The 20,132-nt window shown below is 53.5% G+C and overlaps 1 protein-coding gene across 1 annotated transcript; it reads left to right on the plus strand.

Moving 5' to 3' along the window:
- Positions 1–14,694: 14,694 nt before the first annotated feature.
- Lrrc10b (leucine rich repeat containing 10B) lies at positions 14,695–16,845 on the plus strand. The gene has a single exon (XM_005063844.4). It carries the CDS (start codon positions 14,903–14,905, stop codon positions 15,779–15,781), a length of 879 nt encoding a protein of 292 aa, XP_005063901.1. The 5' UTR covers positions 14,695–14,902; the 3' UTR covers positions 15,782–16,845.
- Positions 16,846–20,132: the final 3,287 nt, after the last annotated feature.

The raw sequence follows: 20,132 nt of genomic DNA on the forward strand, positions 1-20,132 counted from the left end.
CAGTGTTGCAGTCCCTGTGGGGCAGGGTGGTGCTGGGGAAAGGTACTGAGCTAGGGTGTGTCTGGGTAGAGGTCAGGGGACACTCTGGAGATTTGGAGTCAGGGGACACACTGGAGCATCTGAGCCACAGTGGCTTCACAGACAAGATGCACCACTGTTTCCTGCCCTCGGCATATGCTGTCGAGGATAGCGATCAGTCAGGCCAGGACAGAGGTGGGATGCAGGGCAGGGGCAGGTGAGAGGCCACTTACTGAATTCCCTAGGTCTGGTTACCTCAATAAAAGGGGAGCGCATATTAAAGTAGGACTTTTGGGTCCCACTGATGGTCTCAGAAGACAGAAATCTATGGGGATAGGCCAGGAAGATGCCAGGGAGACGGAGGGGACTCTCCCGTCCGGCAGCCATTCACCACTCTTGTGTCCTTCTGCGCTTCTCAGTGGGAGTCCATGTTGCAGTTTTGCTGGCCCTGGAGCCCAGCTATACCCCGTGCAGTCCTGTGTAGCAGGCCCGGGGGCTGTCCACAGCCTGGAAGGGGCTCCATGTGGGCTGTGGGAGGCTCCAGCTGGTTCCAGGGTTGGAGGAGGGGAGTCAGGGACACACAGTCTCTGGGCTCTAAACCCAGCCAGACTCAGGGCCCAGTGACAGGCTCACAAGCTGTGCGTGGGGACTTGCTGCTCCATGGCCTACAACATTAGGGGTGAGTCACCAACCCGAGACAGGCCTGGGTCTCAACAGTGTCTTGTCATAATTTCATACTGGGGTGAGGGCATCCGTAATTACCCTTGTCCCACCCTGCCCAAAACACACACACACACACTCACACGCACTCACACACACATGCACACACATGTGCACACACACACACAGTCAGCACAAAAGCACACACAAGCAGTTAAAAAGGACACAGAGTCCTGAACACACCTATATACAAACACACAGGCACATTTGTGGCAACAAAATACAGCAGTTACACACTTGGGCATGGTGGCACATGTCTGAGGAGCACTAGTGAGGCAGAAACAAGAGGATCGGGAATTTAAGATCATCTTCAGCTACATGGGCCAGCCTGGACTACATGAGACCTTGTTTCAGGAAAACTTTTTTTTTTTGGGTTTTACGAGGCAGGTTTCTCTGTATTGTTTTGGAGGCTGTCGGTCCAGCCTGGCCTCGAACTCACAGAGATCCGCCTGCCTCTGCCTCCCGAGTGCTGGGATTAAAGGTGTGCGCCACCGCCACCCGGCGGGTCAGGAAAACTTAAAAAAAAAAGGCAATAACAAAAACATGAGCACACCTAAAAACACAAGAAGAACATGTACACAATACATGGATGTTCATGAGCACTTAAGATGCTCGAACATGCACATTTGAACACAGCGATGACCAAGGACATGGGAATGCAGACACAGGAGAATAGACATACAGGGGTGGGGAGACAGCTCAGTCAGCACATTGACTGTTGCACAAGCATGACGACGAGTTTGGATCCCAGACACCCACGGACAAAAGCTAGGCGCAGTGGCATGTGTCTCCAAAAGCTAGGCGCAGTGGCATGTGTCTCTGGTCCCAGTGCTGGGCGGGTAGACACAGAAGATTCCTGGAGCTTCTGGAGACAGCCTGGTCAGTCCATGAGCTTTGGGTTTGATGAGAGACTCTGCCTTAAAAAATAAGTTGAGAGACAACGGAGGAAGACATTCAAGGTGAAACTCTACCCCTCCCTCAAGCATAAACGCACATGCAAACACTCACACATACATCACACACACACAAATGGGTGTGCATATAACAACCTGCATGGCACACACACACACACACACACACATACACACACACTCACACACACACACTACATTCACCACCCCCACTTCACTTCTTGAATCTGTTTCCCATGAGTCTCTCTACAGCTCATGTTTCCTGCTTGTTCTGTTTCTCCACCTGACCCAACAGGGACATGGTGTCTGCGTCAGAGACACCGGAGTCTGATAACACCCTGTCTCCATTTCTTCTCTTTATTCTGTACCCTGCATGCCCAGTTTCCATGACATGTGAGGTGAGGCACCCAATAATGACTTGAGCAGGCATGAAGAAATACTGTGTGCTCCCTGAATCTGTTTCTACCTTCAGCACAGGTACCACCTGCTTCCAGGTAGACAGTTCATGGGTCCTTGTTTGGGTCCTCTGCCCCAGCCCAAGGAACTCTGTGAGGACAAGGCAGCCTAAGGTCCTGGGGCAGAAAGGATGTCTAGAAAGGGTCAAGGCGGGGCCATGGTGGTGGTTGTAGGCCTGAGTTGTCTCAGGCCACATAGCCATAAGGGATGTGAGTAAGGCCTGCTGGTAAGGGGTGGAGTTGGGATCCCTCAGTGGCAACTATAGCCTGGTAGGGTGACTCATCCCAAGTCAAGCTTGCTTCCTTAGAAATATCTGCAATGGGCCTACAGGGAGCTGAGGTATAGGAAGACAGTGGGGGATGGGCTGAGCCTGGGCCATGGCTAGGGGCCTTAGAAATGGGCACCCTGAAGCCGGGCGTTGGTGGCACATGCCTTTAATCCCAGCACTTGGGAGGCAGAGGCAGGAGGATCTTTGTGAGTTCGAGGCCAGCCTGGTCTACAAGAGCGAGTTCCAGGACAGCCTCCAAAGCCACAGAGAAACCCTGTCTTGAAAAACAAACAAAAAAAAAAAAAAAGAAGAAGAAAGATAGAAAGGAAGGAAGGAAGGAAGGAAGGAAGGAAGAAATGGGCACCCTGGAGAAGGCAGGCCCCTCTGGTCTGAAGACCTTGCTCATGGCTCTCCATATTTACCTCCTGGCCAAATAAGACTCAGCAGGGGCACAAACAACATCTGTCTTGTTAGTAGCTGACATACCAGAGCCCAGCACGGTGCTGTCCAGAATGTTTGGAAGAACATGGTAAATACAGGTGGGTGGGTGGGTGGGTGGGTGGGTGGGTGGGTGGGTGGGATTACGCTGTTTGCCTGTGAAGTACCAGCTGTGGTTTCTTGGTGTCACCTGCCCTGTCAACAATAGGATGTTGGTCAGCAGGCCCCTTGCACCTGTGCAGCAGACAGCTCAGGCTCTGCCGTGCTACCTGCCTAGCCACCAGGCTGTGACCCTCAGGACATCTGTTGTGCTCTTTTTGATTGCCCTCTCTGACCCTAGCAGCTTTCCTGTCGGGGTGAAGGGGCCCTACATTCCAACCTGGCAGGTGAGCAGTCAGTCTGTCTAACCTGGCAGGGAGGCTGTCCCTCAGCAGGGCAGGGCCCCACCTGTCCCCAGAGTCACACTGTGGCAGACCTGTGTGGCAGCTGCCTACTGTATCTTCCAGAATGCTTGCTTCCCCATGCTACAGATACCTTAGAAAAGGTTCTAGGGCTGCCACGCTCGTGATTAACCTTTATTAAGCTCCCACGGCTTGCCAGGTGCTGAGAATATTCCGTGGGCCTTCCCTTCTGCAGCTAGAGCACAGAGTGTCTCCCTGTGGGGGCATGCTGAGGACACATGTAGGCAGGGCGGTGACGGCATTGGGGTGGGGGCACAGTGTAGGGCAGAGAGGGAATGAAGCTGGGTTGGGCTGTACCTCTGGCGCACAGGGACGTGTGTGAGGCTGCTGCCTGTCACAGCAGCATGACAACTGATGTTGGCAGGGCCCATCTGGCCTGGAGCACGTGATAACACAGAACCAGCAGCCCATGGGCTCAGCAGCTGGCCAGCTGGGAAAACAGGGCTCCCAGGAGAGTGAAGGGGGTGTTGCTCCAAGGCATCTGTCTGTGGGAACTGGAGGCTCTGGGCTGGTTGAGGGATGAGGCTAGTGGGCATGATACACACAGGCAGATGGAGCACATGAAACTTCTCCGATTTCCTCTCTGACCATCTGGAGAGCCACCCATTCCCCAGGAACTGTTCCCCAAACAACCACACAGGCAGAAGGGAGGCATGGGACCAGGGGCCGCCCACCCAGGGTTTTTCTTGAAGGGTCAGGGCCCTGAGTAGTTCTGGCTTCCTCCAGGCACTGCTCCAAACAGATCTGCCAAGAAAAGTCTTTGAGGAACACATGTCCTCCCTCAACGCCCAAAGACCTTTGGAATAACCAGGTCAACCTGAGCCAGAGAGAAGAAGCCACCTGCCCAAAGTCTTGTGACTTGGGAGTACATGCAGTCTCTGGCCTTTCTTATCAGGTCACTTAGCTGGGGGCCTGGGATGGGCTGGAGCCTAGAAGCTTCTTATTTGCAGTCAGTGACAGTAAGGGCTTCATTTGTTTTTGTGTTAAATGGAGAGGGTGTGGGTGTATGTGTTAGAATGTGTAAGGTGCTTGTGTGTGTTTGGGTGAAGTCCTAGGTAAACAGCCAAGTCAGAGAGGCAACTGCCCATGTGACCCAGGGTCGGATGATGTTGAGCTGTTTTCAGTGAAGGTGCTATGAGCTCCAGTGTCCAGTGACAGGGTAGGACCCTAGGCACACAATCTTACAACAGTCACCTCCTTCCTCCGGGCCCTGGCACCCTAGGCAGAAGGCTCACACTGCCAACCCACAGGAACAGCATCTGGTGGTGGGGACTCCTGGGTCACATGGGAGAAGGTGGGTGGAGGTGGGGATGGGGGGAGGTAGCTCATGTGACTCCCAGAGTGATAGCAATCTGGGTCTCAGAGCTCCTTGAAAGAAACAGAAACCAATTTGATGACCTTATTTTATATTTGACAATATACATTACTCATTTATTTTGTGTGGGTAGGGGAGGTGAGTACAAATGTGCCATAGCTCTCTTAGGCCAGAGGACAGCTTGAAGGAGTTGATTCTCTCCATCATTTGGATCCAGCTGGGGTCGTCAGGCTTGGCAGCAGGCAAATTTACCCTCTGAACGGCCTGCTGACGTGGTGTCCTATTTTATTTTATTATTTTGGGAGTCAGAATCCCACTTTGTAGCTCAGGATAGTGTCAATCCTATAACAACCTTTAAAAAATTATTTTTTTTAGTTTTATGTGCATTGGTGTTTTTCCTATATGTATGTCTGGGTGAGGTTATTGGATTCCCTGGAACTGGAGTTACAGTTGTGAGCTACCATGTGAGTGTTGTGGATTGAACCCAGGTCCTCTGGAAGAATAGCCAGCAATCTTAACCACTGAACCATCTGTCCATTTCCTCTGATATCCTTTGGCCTATGACATCCTATGACAATCTTTTGGATTCAATCTACCAAGTGCTGGGATTACAGACAGCCGTGACACTCCAAATGCAGGACACTCTGAATGTACAAACCGTTCCCTCCCCACCATATAACAAAAAACATAATGACAGCATTTTAAGGGTTTTGAACTCTCACACAATCCTCAAGTGGATGTGAGGACAAGGCTTAGAGGCACACAGTTATCTGCTATGGTCCTGAGTGCCCCCACTGCTCTGGATAGATCCCCAGCTGCTGGTCCCCTTCATCAGGCAGAATCCTGCTTGGCTGTTCTCCACTGCTCTGGATAGATCCCCAGCTGCTGGTCCCCTTCATCAGGCAGAATCCTGCTTGGCTGTTCTCCACTGCTCTGGATAGATCCCCAGCTGCTGGTCCCCTTCATCAGGCAGAATCCTGCTTGGCTGTTCTCCACTGCTCTGGATAGATCCCCAGCTGCTGGTCCCCTTCATCAGGCAGAATCCTGCTTGGCTGTTCCCCACTGCTCTGGATAGATCCCCAGCTGCTGGTCCCCTTCATCAGGCAGAATCCTGCTTGGCTGTTCTCCACTGCTCTGGATAGATCCCCAGCTGCTGGTCCCCTTCATCAGGCAGAATCCTGCTTGGCTGTTCTCCACTGCTCTGGATAGATCCCCAGCTGCTGGTCCCCTTCATCAGGCAGAATCCTGCTTGGCTGTTCTCCACTCTGCTTCAAAATCTGTGGTGCTTACTGGGGAGACTCCTGGGACACGTAGGTAGCATACATGTGCTCAGCTTAGTGTCTTAGCTAGCTGTGTATTGCTGTGATAAAACTCCATGACTAAATTCAATTTGGAGAGGGAAGGGTTTATTTCTTCTTACAGCTTATAGTCCATCATCCAGTGAAGTCAGGGAAGGAACTCAAAACAGGGATCTGGAGGCAGGAATTGAAGCAGGGCCAGCAGAGGAGTGCTCCTTGCTGGCTTGTTCCCCATGGTGTGCTGAACCTGCTTTCTCACAGCACCCAGAACAAATAGCCTAGGGATGGCACCACTCGCAGTGAGCTGGGAGTCTACATCTTGTTATGTAACTGAGGATGTAGCTCAGTTGATAGAGTTCTTGCCTAGCATACACAAGTCCTGGGTTTCATCCCCAGAACCACTTAAAACTTGGTAGAAGCAGCACATGCCTATGATCCCAGCATTTGGAAGATGGCCCCAGAAGGATCAGCAGTTCAGGGCCATCCCACATACTGAGTTCAAGGCCAGCCTGGGCTATAGTACATGAAACAGTGTCTCAAGGGAGAGAAGGGGGAGATAGATAGATAGATAGATAGATAGATAGATAGATAGATAGATGTGTATGTGTGCATGTGTGCTCACTTGTGTCTTGGTCTTTTAGTAGTTAGACTTAATAAAGATATTAGTCTAGTTATTCCCAGTCTCAATTTCCAGTGAATGAATCTGTCCTTAAAGTCTCAAATCTAAGCAGGTCTGGACTTCTGTCTTCCTTGTCATTTCCTTCTCCCTGGGGAGTGGACTGCCTTCCACACAGCTTGTAAGCAGGAGAGACATACCTATTCACATGGTTTTGTTTTGACTTTTAAAAAGCCTTTTCAATGGCGCATGGTGGTATGGTATGTGCCTTTAATCTCAGCGTTTGGGAGGCAGAGATAGGAAGATGTCTGAGATCAGCCTATTAGACATAGCAAGTTCCAGGCAAGCCAGGGCTTCATAGTGAGGTTCTGTCTCAAAAACAAAAAATAAAGAAATAAAGAAAATGTTAATATTGGAGCTGAATTGCAGATGACTCAGACTGGTTTCTCAGGACCCACATAGCAGCTCACAAACACCTGTAACTCCAGTTCCAGGGGGATCTAATACCCTCTCTGACCTCCTCATGGACGAGGCAAGCTGGTAGTGTACACACACACATGCGTGCACGCACACACACACACACACACACAGGCAAAACACTCTTACACAAAATCTTTATAAAAATTACTAGTGTATATATGTGTATCTTCATGGTGTGTGAGTGTGTGTGTGTGTGTGTGTGAGTGTGTGTGTGTGTGGTGTGTATCACAGCATTTGGAGGTCAGAGAGCAACGTTGTAGAGTCAGCTTTCTACCTTAGTAGTAATGGGATCAGCCTCAGGTAGTCAGGCAAGCAAGATGAGCTCTTTTTTTTTTTTTTAATCCACTAAGTAATCTCCTTGGCCCAGTTTGGGCTTTCTTGAGACAGGGTTTCACGTGTATCAGGTTAGTCTCAAACTTGCTATGTCATTGAAGCTGGCCTTAACTCCTGCCCCTTCTGCCATCACTTCTCAACGGATGGGATGGCAGGTGAGTGCCACCAGGTCTGTTATCTCTGTGTCATTCATCACGATCCATCCTCTTCCAACTGCCCATACGACCTGGCCCATGATTCTTTAGGGTCGCAGAACTGCCCCTGCAGCTGGCTTATGACCTCTACTGTTCAGCCCCTTTGAGCCTGACACCCTGAGCATTGACACACCTATACCCATCTTGGAGCTTCAGAAACATCTGCTCGAACCTGGTGAGGAAGGAGTCAGAGGAGAACTAGCTGACCTCTGCCTCTGCTCCAAGGCTTCTGCGACAGGCAGAAGCTGGCCACATTCTCAGGCCTCAGGGCTGGTGCCTCATGTGCTGGTGGCCCCATACAGATGGGGCTTCTTTCCTATCCCCCTAGGCCTCTCTCCCTGGCACCTGTGAGGTTCCTTTCCTTCTCTCTCACCTGCAGGTCCAGCCTGGATGTTCTTTTGGGTAGAATCTTGGCTTCTGTAATTATGCATGCTGTCCCTCTCCAGAGCTTATAGACATCAGCTGTCTGCTCTTCAATTTCAAAGGCAGGCTTTTGGACCTACAAAGATTCTTTTTCTCATTCAAACCCTGGCTATTATAAGAGTCTAGTCTCAGCTCTGGATTTCAAAGCCTCTTTTGCAACTCTGAGCCTAGGATTTGCCTCTTTGTTCTGGTTCCCCTGGAGAGTAGCAGGCTGGGAAGCCAGCTCCGCTTATGAATGGAGGGAAAGGATGGAGGATAGATAGTGTCTTCTGAAGAACCTGGCTTTGCTTGACCAGCCACCCTGCCCTGAGCTTCATGGAGATTCCCCAAGGCAGAGTGGTTCTGTCCCTTGTGGACTGGAGAGGGAGGGAGAAGGAGACCACACTTTAGAGAGTGCCAAAAATTAGGTTGGTAGATATCTTAACAGGTAAGAGCACTTCCTGGCCAAGCATGAGATCCTGAGAATTGCTGAGAATTAGGGGCTGGGGAGATAGCTCAGTGGTTAAACACTTGCCTCACAAGCATGGGGCCCAGAGTTTGGATCCTCAGAATTTAGATAAATGATGGGTGGGTCTGGTAGCCCCATCCTCCCATAATTCCAGCCTCAGGAGGCAGAAACACTGAGGAAGCCCTGGGCTTGATTGAGAGACCTTGTCTCATTGAATGAAGAGGAAGCTCTGGGCTTGATTGAGAGACCTTGTCTCGTTGAATGAAGAGGAAGAGTAAACAAGGATAATTCCTAACATCAACTGTGATCATCTGTACTCATGCATACTCGAAGGAACAAACACTACCCACATGTGTGCCTTTATACACACATGTATCCACATACAGAGAGAGGGGTGAGGGACACAGAGAGCGAGGGAGGGAGGGAGGAGAGAGGGGTGAGGGAGAGAGGGGAGAAGGGGGAGAGGGAGAGAGAGAGGAGAGAGACACACAGGGAGAGGGAGAGGAAGGGAATGAGAAAGGGAGGGAGAGAGAAGGGGTGAAGGAGAGAGAGGGAGGGAGAGACAGAGAGAGGGGGTGAGGGATGGAAAGATGGAGGGGGGAACCAGAATCTACATAAAAAAGTGGGCATGAATCCGTGTAGCTGTAACTCCAGAGCTGGGGTAAGGTGAGGGATGGAGACAGGGTCACTGGGGTTTGCTGACCAATAGCCTAGCCCCAGGCTCAGTGACAACCCTGTCTCAAAGGAGTAAGGGAGAAAGTGTTAGAGTAGGGCAGTCAAGTTCTCTCTGGCCTTTGTGCTTAGATGTGTGTACCTGACACACACATTGCATGAAAGTGTTATTTACTTATGAACAAGTTTTCTATCTTAGTTTTTCAGCCCTTATTGTTTAAATTTGGTGTGTGTGCTTGTTCATGTATTCATGTGTGTGCAGATACACAGCATGTGTATGTGTGTGTGTGTGTGGTTTTGGAGGTCAAAAGACAACTTGAGTATTGTTCCTCAGAGGCTGTCCACCTTGTTTTTTGAGACAGGGTCTCTCACTTGCTTGGAACTTGTTGATTAGGCCTGGCTGGCCCGTGTGCCCTGGGGATCCATCTTCATCTGCCTCTCCAGTGCTGGAGTTTCAAGCACATGTCACCACATAGCTTTTTACATGAGCTCTGGGAATCAGATTCATGTCTCCATGGTTTTGAGGCAAATACATCAGCAACTAATGCCTTTCTGGTTTTGAGACATGGCAAGTGCCTCCCCCCACCCTACACTCAGTTCAGGCTTGTTCTCCAGGTGTAAGGAAGGATTGGGATTCAGAGAGAATGAGGAGCTCAAGGGAACAGGTGATCCCATGAGAGCATGAAACAGAGGCTGCTACTCTCCTAGAGCTCACACCCTGAACAGCCTTCAATCCGACAACCCACGACAGGGTCACCTGGTCAGGAACCACTAGGATCCACCATGATAGGCTGGGTCTGCCACCTCTGTTGCTGGGGCTCTGTTGTCCCAGGAGAGAGGAGGGGTGGAAGGTGTAAGCAGGTGACCATGCACTAGGATTCTGTGTGGTCCAAAAGCCACATCTGGGCTTGTGCTTCACTGGGCTGGAGGACAGGCATGGCGGAGACTGACCCAGCCCTGTGAGCTCCATTCCATTATGCACCTAGGACTCAAGACTGCTTGGAATTTGCTATCAGGAAACCCTAAACCTGGGTCCTCTGGACTTGGGGGCCTCTTTGTTCTCTTGAATCTGCTTTGGAATTCTGAGAGTTGTTCTCTCAGTTGCAGGATCGCTCCATCCTCAGTTAAGCAAACACGCTGAGTCCTCATGCTGTGACAGGGAGTGGGGTGTTTGTTTCTCTGTCACATTCGTCCTCTCTACCTACAGCAGAAGCATCAATTTGGGCACTCCTGGAAGTCTTGTTTTCAGGCTGAGGACAAGTGTTTGGGCACACTGGACGGTTTCTTTGATGTCTGTCAGCCAACTGAGTCAATGACCCAAGATATGAAAACTTTTGGCTTCCGATAAGACGGACCTGCACCTCAGCTTTATCCCTTCCCAGCTGTGTGACCTTGCTCAAGCCTCTCTGAATCTGTTTCCTCATCTGTAGAGTGGGAGGATGGATCGGCAGTGAAGGGGAAATTAGACAGCCCGTAGGTGCTCAGTAGATGACAACGTTCATTACCGTGTGGGAGAGAAGCAAGATGAGAGGGGGGTGCCGTGCAGGCGTCTTCCTGCAGCTGTTGTTCAAAAGCATGATCCCTGCTCTCCGTCTCTCAGTGACCTGGTATTCAAAGTCAATACCAAAAAGCAGCTGCTGCCTCCTTCCTTCTCTCTCTGCCTCACCTGCAGCCACGCCCTGGTTGCTCCAAGGCCCCCAAAAGCTCTTGGGCTGCTCTGCAAATCCCGGACCCACTTTCACCCCAATGAGCACCTTCAGGATGCACCCCTGGGCGCATCTTCCTGCCTTCACTCCTCTTGTTCTAGCTCAACGCTACTCTCTCACAGTAGCCCGCCTGGGCCACTCATGTGTCAGTGGCCTCTCTCCTCTTTTCTCCCCCCTCCTCAGTCCCTGCTTCATTTCTTCCACAACCTGACCATCACTCAGCTCCTTTTTGGTTGACTGTCTCCACTGGCAGAATCCTGTTCTCAGAGTACAGACTTGGACCTTGGTGTGTGCCCAGGCCTAGAAGCAGGTATTTGATGTTTTTGAATGAATACTTTAAAGACTAAGGGGATTAAGTTCTGGCTGGTGCAGGTAAGGAGACAGCCCTGTGGCATGAAGAAGCCATCACTTTCCTTTTTCCAAATGAGAGAATTAGAGTAGATCTCCAGGAGACCATGAACCCATGGGAACTGAAGATATCAGTGTGTGAGTCCCTTCTGCAGAGTTTTTGGAAGCCAGGGTCTCTAGCTTCTTGCAGACATTAAGAGCACACCCCCCATGAGGCAATGAGCCCTCTCCTTGCGCTGACATTTCCTGGTTGGGTCTAATAAACTGGAGTCTTTGCTTTCTAAGAACCTCCAGTGATGTGACATTTTGTGACTGTTCAACTCTCAGCAAGCAGTCAGTGGCCCTGGCTCAGGGTAGGGAGGGAGCGCTCAGGAGGAGCCTAGGCAGGGGCAGCAGGGGACACAGAAGGGGAGACAAAAAGCCCCCTTCTGTATGGTTTGTCAGAGTTTTCGTTCTTTTATTTAAAAGAAAACATTTACAACAGGCATAAAAAAGTGAACAGTCGTGAATGCTGGAGACTAGGTACAGAGACGTTTATCACTGAGAGCACTGAGTTTTTGTATTCAAAGGAATCTTCACATAGAGTTTGGGGGGGTAAGATTATTATAGCTGGTAGCTGGCAATAGAGAGTCCATTTTGAAGGCCTGGGGACTTGTCCTGTGGGTATTTTTGCAGTGTGTGTGTGTGTGTGTGTGTGTGTGTGTGTGTGTGTGTGTACAGAGGGCAACAGCTGAGTCTGGGTTGGAAGCTAGAGCTGCCAGAGCCCTGGCTCCTCCTAGCAGGTCTGTTTCCTGCTCTCCTGGGGAGTGGGGAAAAGCTGAGAGGCCCCACGCTGGGGTTGAAGCTAATTCATTAGTGACACCTCAACAGGGACCAGGCTCCTGCAGCGCCAGTGTGACTCATTGAGATGATTGCTTTGCTGCCAATCTGCGTGGGCCCTGAACTCAGCGGCACATTTTACCTTTGCCCACTGAGAAGGGCCTGGTGGGAGGTAAAGAAACAGTATCTACCCAGAGCAAGAAAACGACCTAGAGGAAGCATTGGGCTGGCCTCCTTGCTCCTAACCCCAGGAGCATACCTGCCTGGTACCGAAGCGGAGGCACTCATAGGGCTTCTGGGACCCCACGGAGTCCAGGCGGGCTGCCTGGCGCTGCAGTGCCAGCCTGAGCATGTGGTGAGGGTAGGCTGGCAGGGTTCCCTCCTCCACATCGAATGTCCCTTGGTAAAGATGCTGAGGGGATGTGGGGGGTTGGGAGGTATTTATGCCTGGCTGGGATTGGCCTGGATTCCTGGCGTGTGAGTGCCCACCTCCTCTGAGAAATCCTCTCATGTAGGAGAAAGGGGAGTGTTGGGCTGGGACATAACGTGGTCTGGGAACCTGAGGAGCTAGAACCTTGTCTAGCTGGGCCTGAGAATCTATCCATCTGGGGTCTGATGTCTGGACTTGGTTTTTTCTAAACATGGATCCCTTACCTTGGCTGGGGTCCCCACATAATTTTATTAGTTTCCCCCGGGATGGAGGTACATGGCTGTTTCCTAGTAACAGCCTGCCACTTTCCGTGTTTCCCATTATCTGCTCACCCCCAAGAGGCCCCTTGCTTGAAGACCACTACTGTTGCTCTGCCCTCTGGTCCTTTAGCTAACAAACATCTATTAAGGCTCAGAGAAGGAGAGGCCCAGGAATGAAAAAGGATTTGCTGGATGGCTTCATTCCTAGGAAATTCAATAGCAAGACAAGTTGACCCATGATGATAGAAGTCATGACCCAAGTTGCCTCTGGGATGTGGAAGAGCCATGAGGGACACGAGGACTGCGGATGTAGGTCAGTTAGTGGGGCGCTTCGCCTAACATGCTCAAGGCACATAATCAGAACACAGTGGTGCACATCTGTAATCCAGCATTAGGGAGGTGGGAGGACCAGAAATTTGGCTAGCCTGAAGTATGTGAAACTCACAAAGGAACAAAAGCTTAAACAAACAAACAAAAAGCCCGTGATGGCACAGGCACATACATTAGTCAAAATACACTCAGTGGCACTGAGGGACACTCGCAGTCCTTCCTTCTTTATGTCATTACCTTTTATTTTTCAGGTAGATTCTTACTATGCTGCTCAGTCTGGTTAACACACCTGGGGTGAGCGGTGTGAGTCACTCTACCTCCTTTTATTGCCTCCATCTGAGACAAGGGCTATTAGACTTACATCACTATATACCTTAGGCTGGTTTTGAACTTGCAGAAATCCTCCAGTTTCTGCTCTGAATGTTGTGGGATTCCAGGTCTGAGCCACCACACCTGGGTTCTTGCCGCATTGTTGCTCAGGATGGCTGACCAGCTAGGATCATAGAGGTGAATCTGTTTCTTACTTTCTTCCACTGTCTTAATGTTAAAACTGTCATGGCAGTAGGGATGGTTTGGAAGACGCTAAGGTCTGTCCCCATAGCCAGGTCAGAGAGGGCAGGGAGGAGGTGTGAGGTCTGCTGACCGAGTTCCCAGGGTGCAATCTCTCCTGGCTGCACAACCCTCCAGCACGTTTGCCTAATCCCTGGAGGCTGCTTTCCTCCTGGTTTCTATGGTTTTAATACTTCCTTTCTCCTAGTTTTTGCATTGTGAGCCAGAAACTCTGTTGAGGAAAAATTCACTGGCGGGGTGGGGTAGAATGATGTGTTTTCTTTTACTGGGAGTTATACGGTTAGGACTTGGGGCTCTTGAGTCACACTGGCTTCAAATGCCATTTTTTTTAAGTCAACAGGCTTAACTCCAATCTCTTTGAGCTTAACTCAGTGCGTCTATCTTTAAAATACGGGTAGTAGCTTTTAGCAAAGTGCCTGGCACCGGGAGCCTTGACAGAGTGGGAGGGGAGGAGGCAGGTCAAAAGGCTGTTGGGGACAGCAGCCCAGTGACAGAACTAAGGTGATTATCGTTGTTGGCACTCAAAGGTCACTTGTTCCAGTCCTTCGCCCAGCACAGCCACACACAGACCTTGGGTACCCTCGGAGGGGCACGCATAGGTGCGTGAGAACACCAGCAAAGGGCGGAACCCAGCGTGGGCGGAGTCAAGCATAGTCCCGCAAATCCTTAGATCTAAAAAAGGCCAGAACATTACATTGTTCCTAGTTAGTCTAAAATAATCTTGAAGTGACCCCCACCTCCACTGGGCGACTATTCACACGCCACTAGACGCGAAGGAAAAGGCAAGTGACCTCGCCTTCAGGTCCTCTTCCAGTGTCCACACTCCTCCATTTCTTCAGTCCCAGGTTTCTTCCTCCTGGGCCCATCCGCCTCGAGGCGCACACAGCTACCCGTTGACGCTGTTGCAGACAGCGTCGGACGTCGGGGCTCAGCGCTAGCCCCGTGCTAGATTTGCGCTCAGCGGCAGCCTCGGCTCGCGCTAGCTCCGGGAAGGGTTAGCTAGCCAGGGACCCGCTTTAGCTTCGGGACCCCACTCTCCCCGGCCGCCTTGGCCCCGCCCCACCCCGCCCTCCCTCTGCCTCATTGGCAGCCGCAAGCGCGTCGGGGGTTGCCAAGGCGACGGGTCGCTAAGCTGCGAGTCAGCTCGAACTCGAGCCAGTCGGCCTCCGGCGGAGGCAGCGGGGGAGGCCAGAGGGCGGGCGGCCGAACGCGGTGCCGGGCGGCGGGGCCCAGGCGGGCGCCTCCTCCCGGCACGGCCCCCCTCCCGGCACACAGGCAGGCCGGGGCGGGGGGCCCCCGAGGCCGGAGCGGCCCGGGCCCCGTCGGGGCGGCCAGGGCGGGGCGATGCCGGGTGGTGGCAGCGCCGGCCCGGGCTGGGGCCCGTGACCATGGGTATCGCGGAGTCCACGCCGGACGAGCTGCCGTCGGACGCCGAGGAGCAGCTGCGCAGCGGCGAGCAGCAGCTGGAGCTGAGCGGGCGGCGGCTGCGGCGGCTGCCCAGCGCCGTGTGCGCTCTGAGCCGCCTGCAGAAGCTGTATGTGAGCGGCACCGGGCTGCGCGAGCTGCCCGAGGAGATCGAGGAGCTGCGCGAGCTGCGCATCCTGGCGCTCGACTTCAACAAGCTGGAGCGCCTGCCCGACGGCCTGTGTCGCCTGCCGCGCCTCACGCGGCTCTACCTGGGCGGCAACCGGCTGCTGGCGCTGCCACCCGACTTTGCGCAGCTGCAGAGCCTGCGCTGCCTCTGGATCGAAGGCAACTTCCTGCGGCGCTTCCCGCGGCCGCTGCTGCGCCTGGTGGCGCTGCAATCGCTGCAGATGGGCGATAACCGGCTGCGCGCGCTGCCCGCGGAGCTGCCGCGCATGACGGGCTTGCGTGGCCTCTGGCTCTACGGCAATCGCTTCGAAGAGTTCCCGCCCGCGCTGCTGCGCATGGGCCGGCTGCACATCCTCGACCTAGACCGCAACCGCCTGGGCGGCTTCCCTGACCTGCACCCGCTGCGCGCGCTACGAGTTTTCTCCTACGACCACAACCCGGTCACTGGCCCCCCGCGCGTGGCGGACACCGTTTTCTTAGTTGGGGAGGGCGCCGTCGAGCGCATGGCTGAGCGCGACGAGCCCATTCCGCGGCCGCCACCCCGGCGTCCAGTCCGGGCTTTTGAGGATGAGGAGGAAGAAGACCTGCTCATAGGAGGCACAGGACCCAGGGCCCTGGGGTCCGCCAGGGACAGCCTCCGAGCCTTGGAAGCCCCTCCAGGATTGGGCACCTGAGCCTCTGCCTTGAGTGATGGGCTTGGCCACTCTGGAAGGAGGGTCTCTAGGAGGCTGCGGCTGTCTGGTTATGGGGTGCCGCTGCGCCGCTTATTGGGGCGGTGAAGGAGCGGCATTGAGAGAGCAGCCTGGCACAGGCAGGCCTGAGGCTATCTTCCGATAGTCCTGGGTAGTAAGAAAGACTCCCTGGGCAGACCTGTGGGCAGTTTTCAGACCAAGAAGTCTGGGATAGAGCCACTGATGGTACAACAGATGAGCCGGTTCTCACCTGGAACCAGGGTCACCACTATCCATAGAATCATCCCCACTCTGACACTGGATGCCCAGGGTGCCTATTGCTTTCATCTGGAGTTTGGATTTCCTAGGCCTACCCTAGCTGTTGCTGGAGCCATTACCTCTGGGGTGGGTTGTATGGAGGCAAAACTTCCCCTCGTGTGTGTGTGTGGGGGGGGTCGTATGGCCAGTGTTAGGGCATAGGGACTCTGTCCAGAAGCAGGACACAGATTGGGGCCTAACACCTTAGTTTCCCTTAGCTCTCCACCAGGTCCCCCGATATCTGTATGGAGCGCAGAAAACAGGGTCTCCACCCCACCTTTCCTTCTGGTCCCTTCTCCCAGCATATGTGGAAAGATTGCTGAGCAAAGAGATCTTCCCTGTCCTACAGCCTGTGTCCTCAGTTGTCAAGTTAGAAAAGAAGCCGCTGGGCCCGTAGGGCCTCTGCCCGGGGAGCGAGCGAGCGAGGGGCTCTGCCTTCTAGGAGACTGCTCAGGGCCTCCTACGGCTTGCACTCTCCATTTCCTTACATGGGCACAGCCAGGGTGGCTGGCACAGCATGGGGCCCCGGACGGGCACCATGTGCCTCTACTCCGTCACCAGGGACAGCCTCTGAGGGGGTGAGGAGACAGGCTCTGCAGTTCCCAGGGCCAGATCCAAGCAATAACAGGAGGAAGGGGTCAGAGGACACTCAGGGACACTGTCAGGGGCTGGAGCCCCAGAAGGTAGTGTTTTCTTTAGGAAGAAAAAAAACTGGTTGTAAACATAAATTATATTTCTTGGAGGAAGAATGTGTGTTTCCCACGTGCCTATTTATTTATAAGCCCAGGAGCACCAAGTTCCACCGCTGCGGTTACACCTCCCCCACCCTTGTGCCCCGACTCTGTGTCAGAATGACCCTGGCCAACTGCTGTGTCCTTCCTGTCTGGGGAGCAAGTGCGGGCTGCAGAAATGGCATTGGCTCCCCGAGGCTGGTCACCTGGCCCCTTAGGGTGTCTTCTTCCCCACCCTGGCTTACCCTGCCCTCGGTTGTGCTGTGGGGTCGTCTGGTGCTTAGTTCTCGGGTCCAGGCTCTGCTGCTCCCCCCAGCTGGGCTGGCCTTCCCCTACTGTTTCACGGCTCCCGGCCCCTCCCTCCCACTCCCTGACTGCACTTGCTCCCATCCCCTTTGCCTTTCTGAGTCAGGGCTCCCTCAGTTTTGGCCGCTATCACCATGGCAACGAGGGCTGATGTCATATGAGGCCAAAAGGTCAGGCTCAGCCCAGTAGCTGGGCTCTGGGTAAGGAGACGCTGGGCATGGATCTGGAGTGCGAAGAGACTGGAAAGAGGGAGGAGGCAGGGCACTTGGAAGCGGCCTCTTCCACAAGGAGCAAGGCCAGCTCGGGACACAGCTGTCGGCTTTGTCTTTGCTGAGCTGCCATGGGGTCCTGGGCCTTCTTGGGGTCTGGGAACTTGGGAGAAAGGGTATGGGAGGTGGGGTGGTCAGATGGTTTGGGTCACCAGGGACTGACCTCTTGACCCAGAACTTGCCAGGTCCAGGGAAATCCCCTGTGGACCAGGTCTGGCCCCCTCTTAGTTCTGCTATTGGCTGTGTGATCTTGGTCCCCTGGGCCTGGGTTTCTCCATCTGTAGCTGAGGAGTTGGTCTGATGCTCCTGCCCAAGACTCCACTCACTGCTTACCCCCACCCTTTCGTTGTCCAGCCCCAGCCATCCTGAGGTGTTCAGGTCCCTCCCCTGCCCCCTTTCCACCTTGGCACCATTACCTATGGCTGTTTACCAACCAACTGGAGCTACTGAGGCTGTCTGCGGCAGATCCAGTTTCTTGTGCAAAGTTTGGTTAGAGTCCCTGCTGATGCCCGACACACTGTTATAGCTCTCCTGAGAAAGACGGAACGGTTGCCAGTCCCCCTGATACAGCTCCGTTGGAGTGAGGAAAGCACTGTGTGTGTGTGTGAGGGGTCCCGTCATGACCTTGGAGTGAGGAAAGCACTGTGTGAGGGGTCCTGTCATCTCCACCCTCCCTTGGCCCCTGGAAAGAAGGATAAGAGGTGTGACACATTTGGCCACAGCCTCATCTGTGGTCCCCACACAGTCTCAGGACAGTCAGAGGTGGGACACACGGGGAGGGGATAGGGAAGCTCAAAGGAGTTTGGTGTGTCAAGCCAGGGCGGAGGCCAAGAGAGCTGATGGTTACAGCAGAAAAAAAGGCCAAGGGAACAGAGTAGTGGGAGGGCAAGAGACAGATTGAGGAGAGTCTGTGATCCACCCATTGGCCTATCTGTAGACTCCTAACCCAGTGCTCAGTTCAAGCTGTGGAAGAGCCTCTCCATCCTTGGCTGGCTGGCAAGTTGGCAAGTGAGATGGAGGAGAGTTATAGCCTGTCTCCTCCCCTCTGACCCGCAAGTCTCCAGTCTGGTTCCCAAGTCTCCAGAACAGCTGACTTCTTGACTGGCAGGCAGGGCAGAGACGCTGGGATGTTAGCAGAGGCCTTGCCAGGCTTCACTACCGCCCCTTCGAGAGCTTGGTAAAGGGGGGAAATGGGGTGATTGGGAACCAGAGACCCTCCCCAGAAGCCCCTCCCCTCCTTCCGCGCAGCCACACGGGCTTTGTCACCGCTCCCAAAGCTTCCTCAAGACACCGGGGCACCGTGACTCTGAAGATGGACATTTATTACCACAGCCAGGCACGCCACACAGAACGCATATTCAGACAGGGAACCCTGCCCAAGGGCTCACAATCTAAGAGACACCACACCCGAACGCGTGTGCACATACAGACACATAGCACATGTACCGACACATACAGGACCCAGACACAGGGAGTGGACGACTTCACAAGAAACAGATGGACGGGGGCTCCGGATGGGGCATCAAGCATGTTCAGATTGTCCTTTGGGCTGTCTTTCTCAGAGAGGGAGAGGAGAGCCCAGAATTCAGGGAGGCTAGTGAGACCTTTGGAAGCAGCGTATCTGGGAGGGACTCGCAGGAGAAAGTGGTCTCATGAAGGGATGGATGGGTAGCTCAGAACAGGCAGAGAGAGCCCTGTGCCAGCGGCCAGGTCTGGCATCTCTGCTGTGCTGCCCCACCTACGCTAAAGCTGTTTCCTGACTTTACTTCCCCCAAAGAAAGGCTAAACCAAACCCAGGCTGGTTTGGGGTGCCCCTGGAGCTACTTACCTGACCCCAGGACTCCCTCCAACCCCTGGAATAGAAGCCAAAAGAAACTGCATATGCACACGCACTCTAGGCAGGCACTGTACCTCTGAGCTACACCCCAGCCTGCAAACAGCTTGCAAAAGGGATCTTTAAACCATACTATAGGAAGTTGAAGGAGCAGAAGGGGGAAGGGTGGGAGACTCAGAATGGGGGTGCTTAGTACAGATTGAGGAGGCAGCTGCTGGCCCCAGATGTGGGGGACCAGAGGGTATGGGACCCTCTTCATGCCAGAGTAGGGCAGGTACCATGGAGATATGGGGTTCAGTGTCTATTTGAAGCAGATAGTTTTCCTTCTGCAGTACCCTGAGAACTGGCAGGCCAGCTGCCCTGGACCGAGCAGGGAGTGGCTGGGAAATTATTGCTTCTTTGAGGATAGAGGACACTGAGGGCCCAGCAAGGGACAGGTCTTTCCAGAGCCACAGATAGGGCGCTGGAGTTCATTCTCTCATGCCCTCAGGTTGGAACTTTCCAATGGGGCTGTTAGATTGGAGAGATTGTTTCCAACCACAGAGAATCAGCCTAGACCACAGGTTGGAGAAAGGCCACAGGTCCAGCAGGCCGACCAAGAGCTCAGCCTATCTTTTCTTTCCCCCACCAGGACCTGTGGACCTGTAAAGAAACATTGTCCCCAAGTCTTAGCAGCCCAGCAATGATGGTGAGGTAATGGTTGGGTGCCACCTTGGCTTTTTCTGCCCATCTGGGATGGGGTTAAGGACCCTCTGGGAAGAGACGGGGTGCATACCCCGCTAGGTGAGCTCCCAGGGAGGCCCTGGAAATCTGTAGGAGAGACCACTACTAAGCATGACACATGCCTGGCCCAGGATGCAATGCTCCCTGGTGAGTGTGGAGATGACAGTCTCGGC

Source organism: Mesocricetus auratus, unplaced genomic scaffold (assembly GCF_017639785.1).
Source record: "Mesocricetus auratus isolate SY011 unplaced genomic scaffold, BCM_Maur_2.0 Super-Scaffold_4256, whole genome shotgun sequence".
NCBI classification, from domain to species: Eukaryota; Metazoa; Chordata; class Mammalia; order Rodentia; family Cricetidae; genus Mesocricetus; species Mesocricetus auratus.

Coding starts and splice junctions, on each gene's coding strand:
- Lrrc10b (XM_005063844.4), top strand. CDS start 14,903: ATGGGTATCGCGGAGTCCACGCCGGACGAGCTGCCGTCGGACGCCGAG.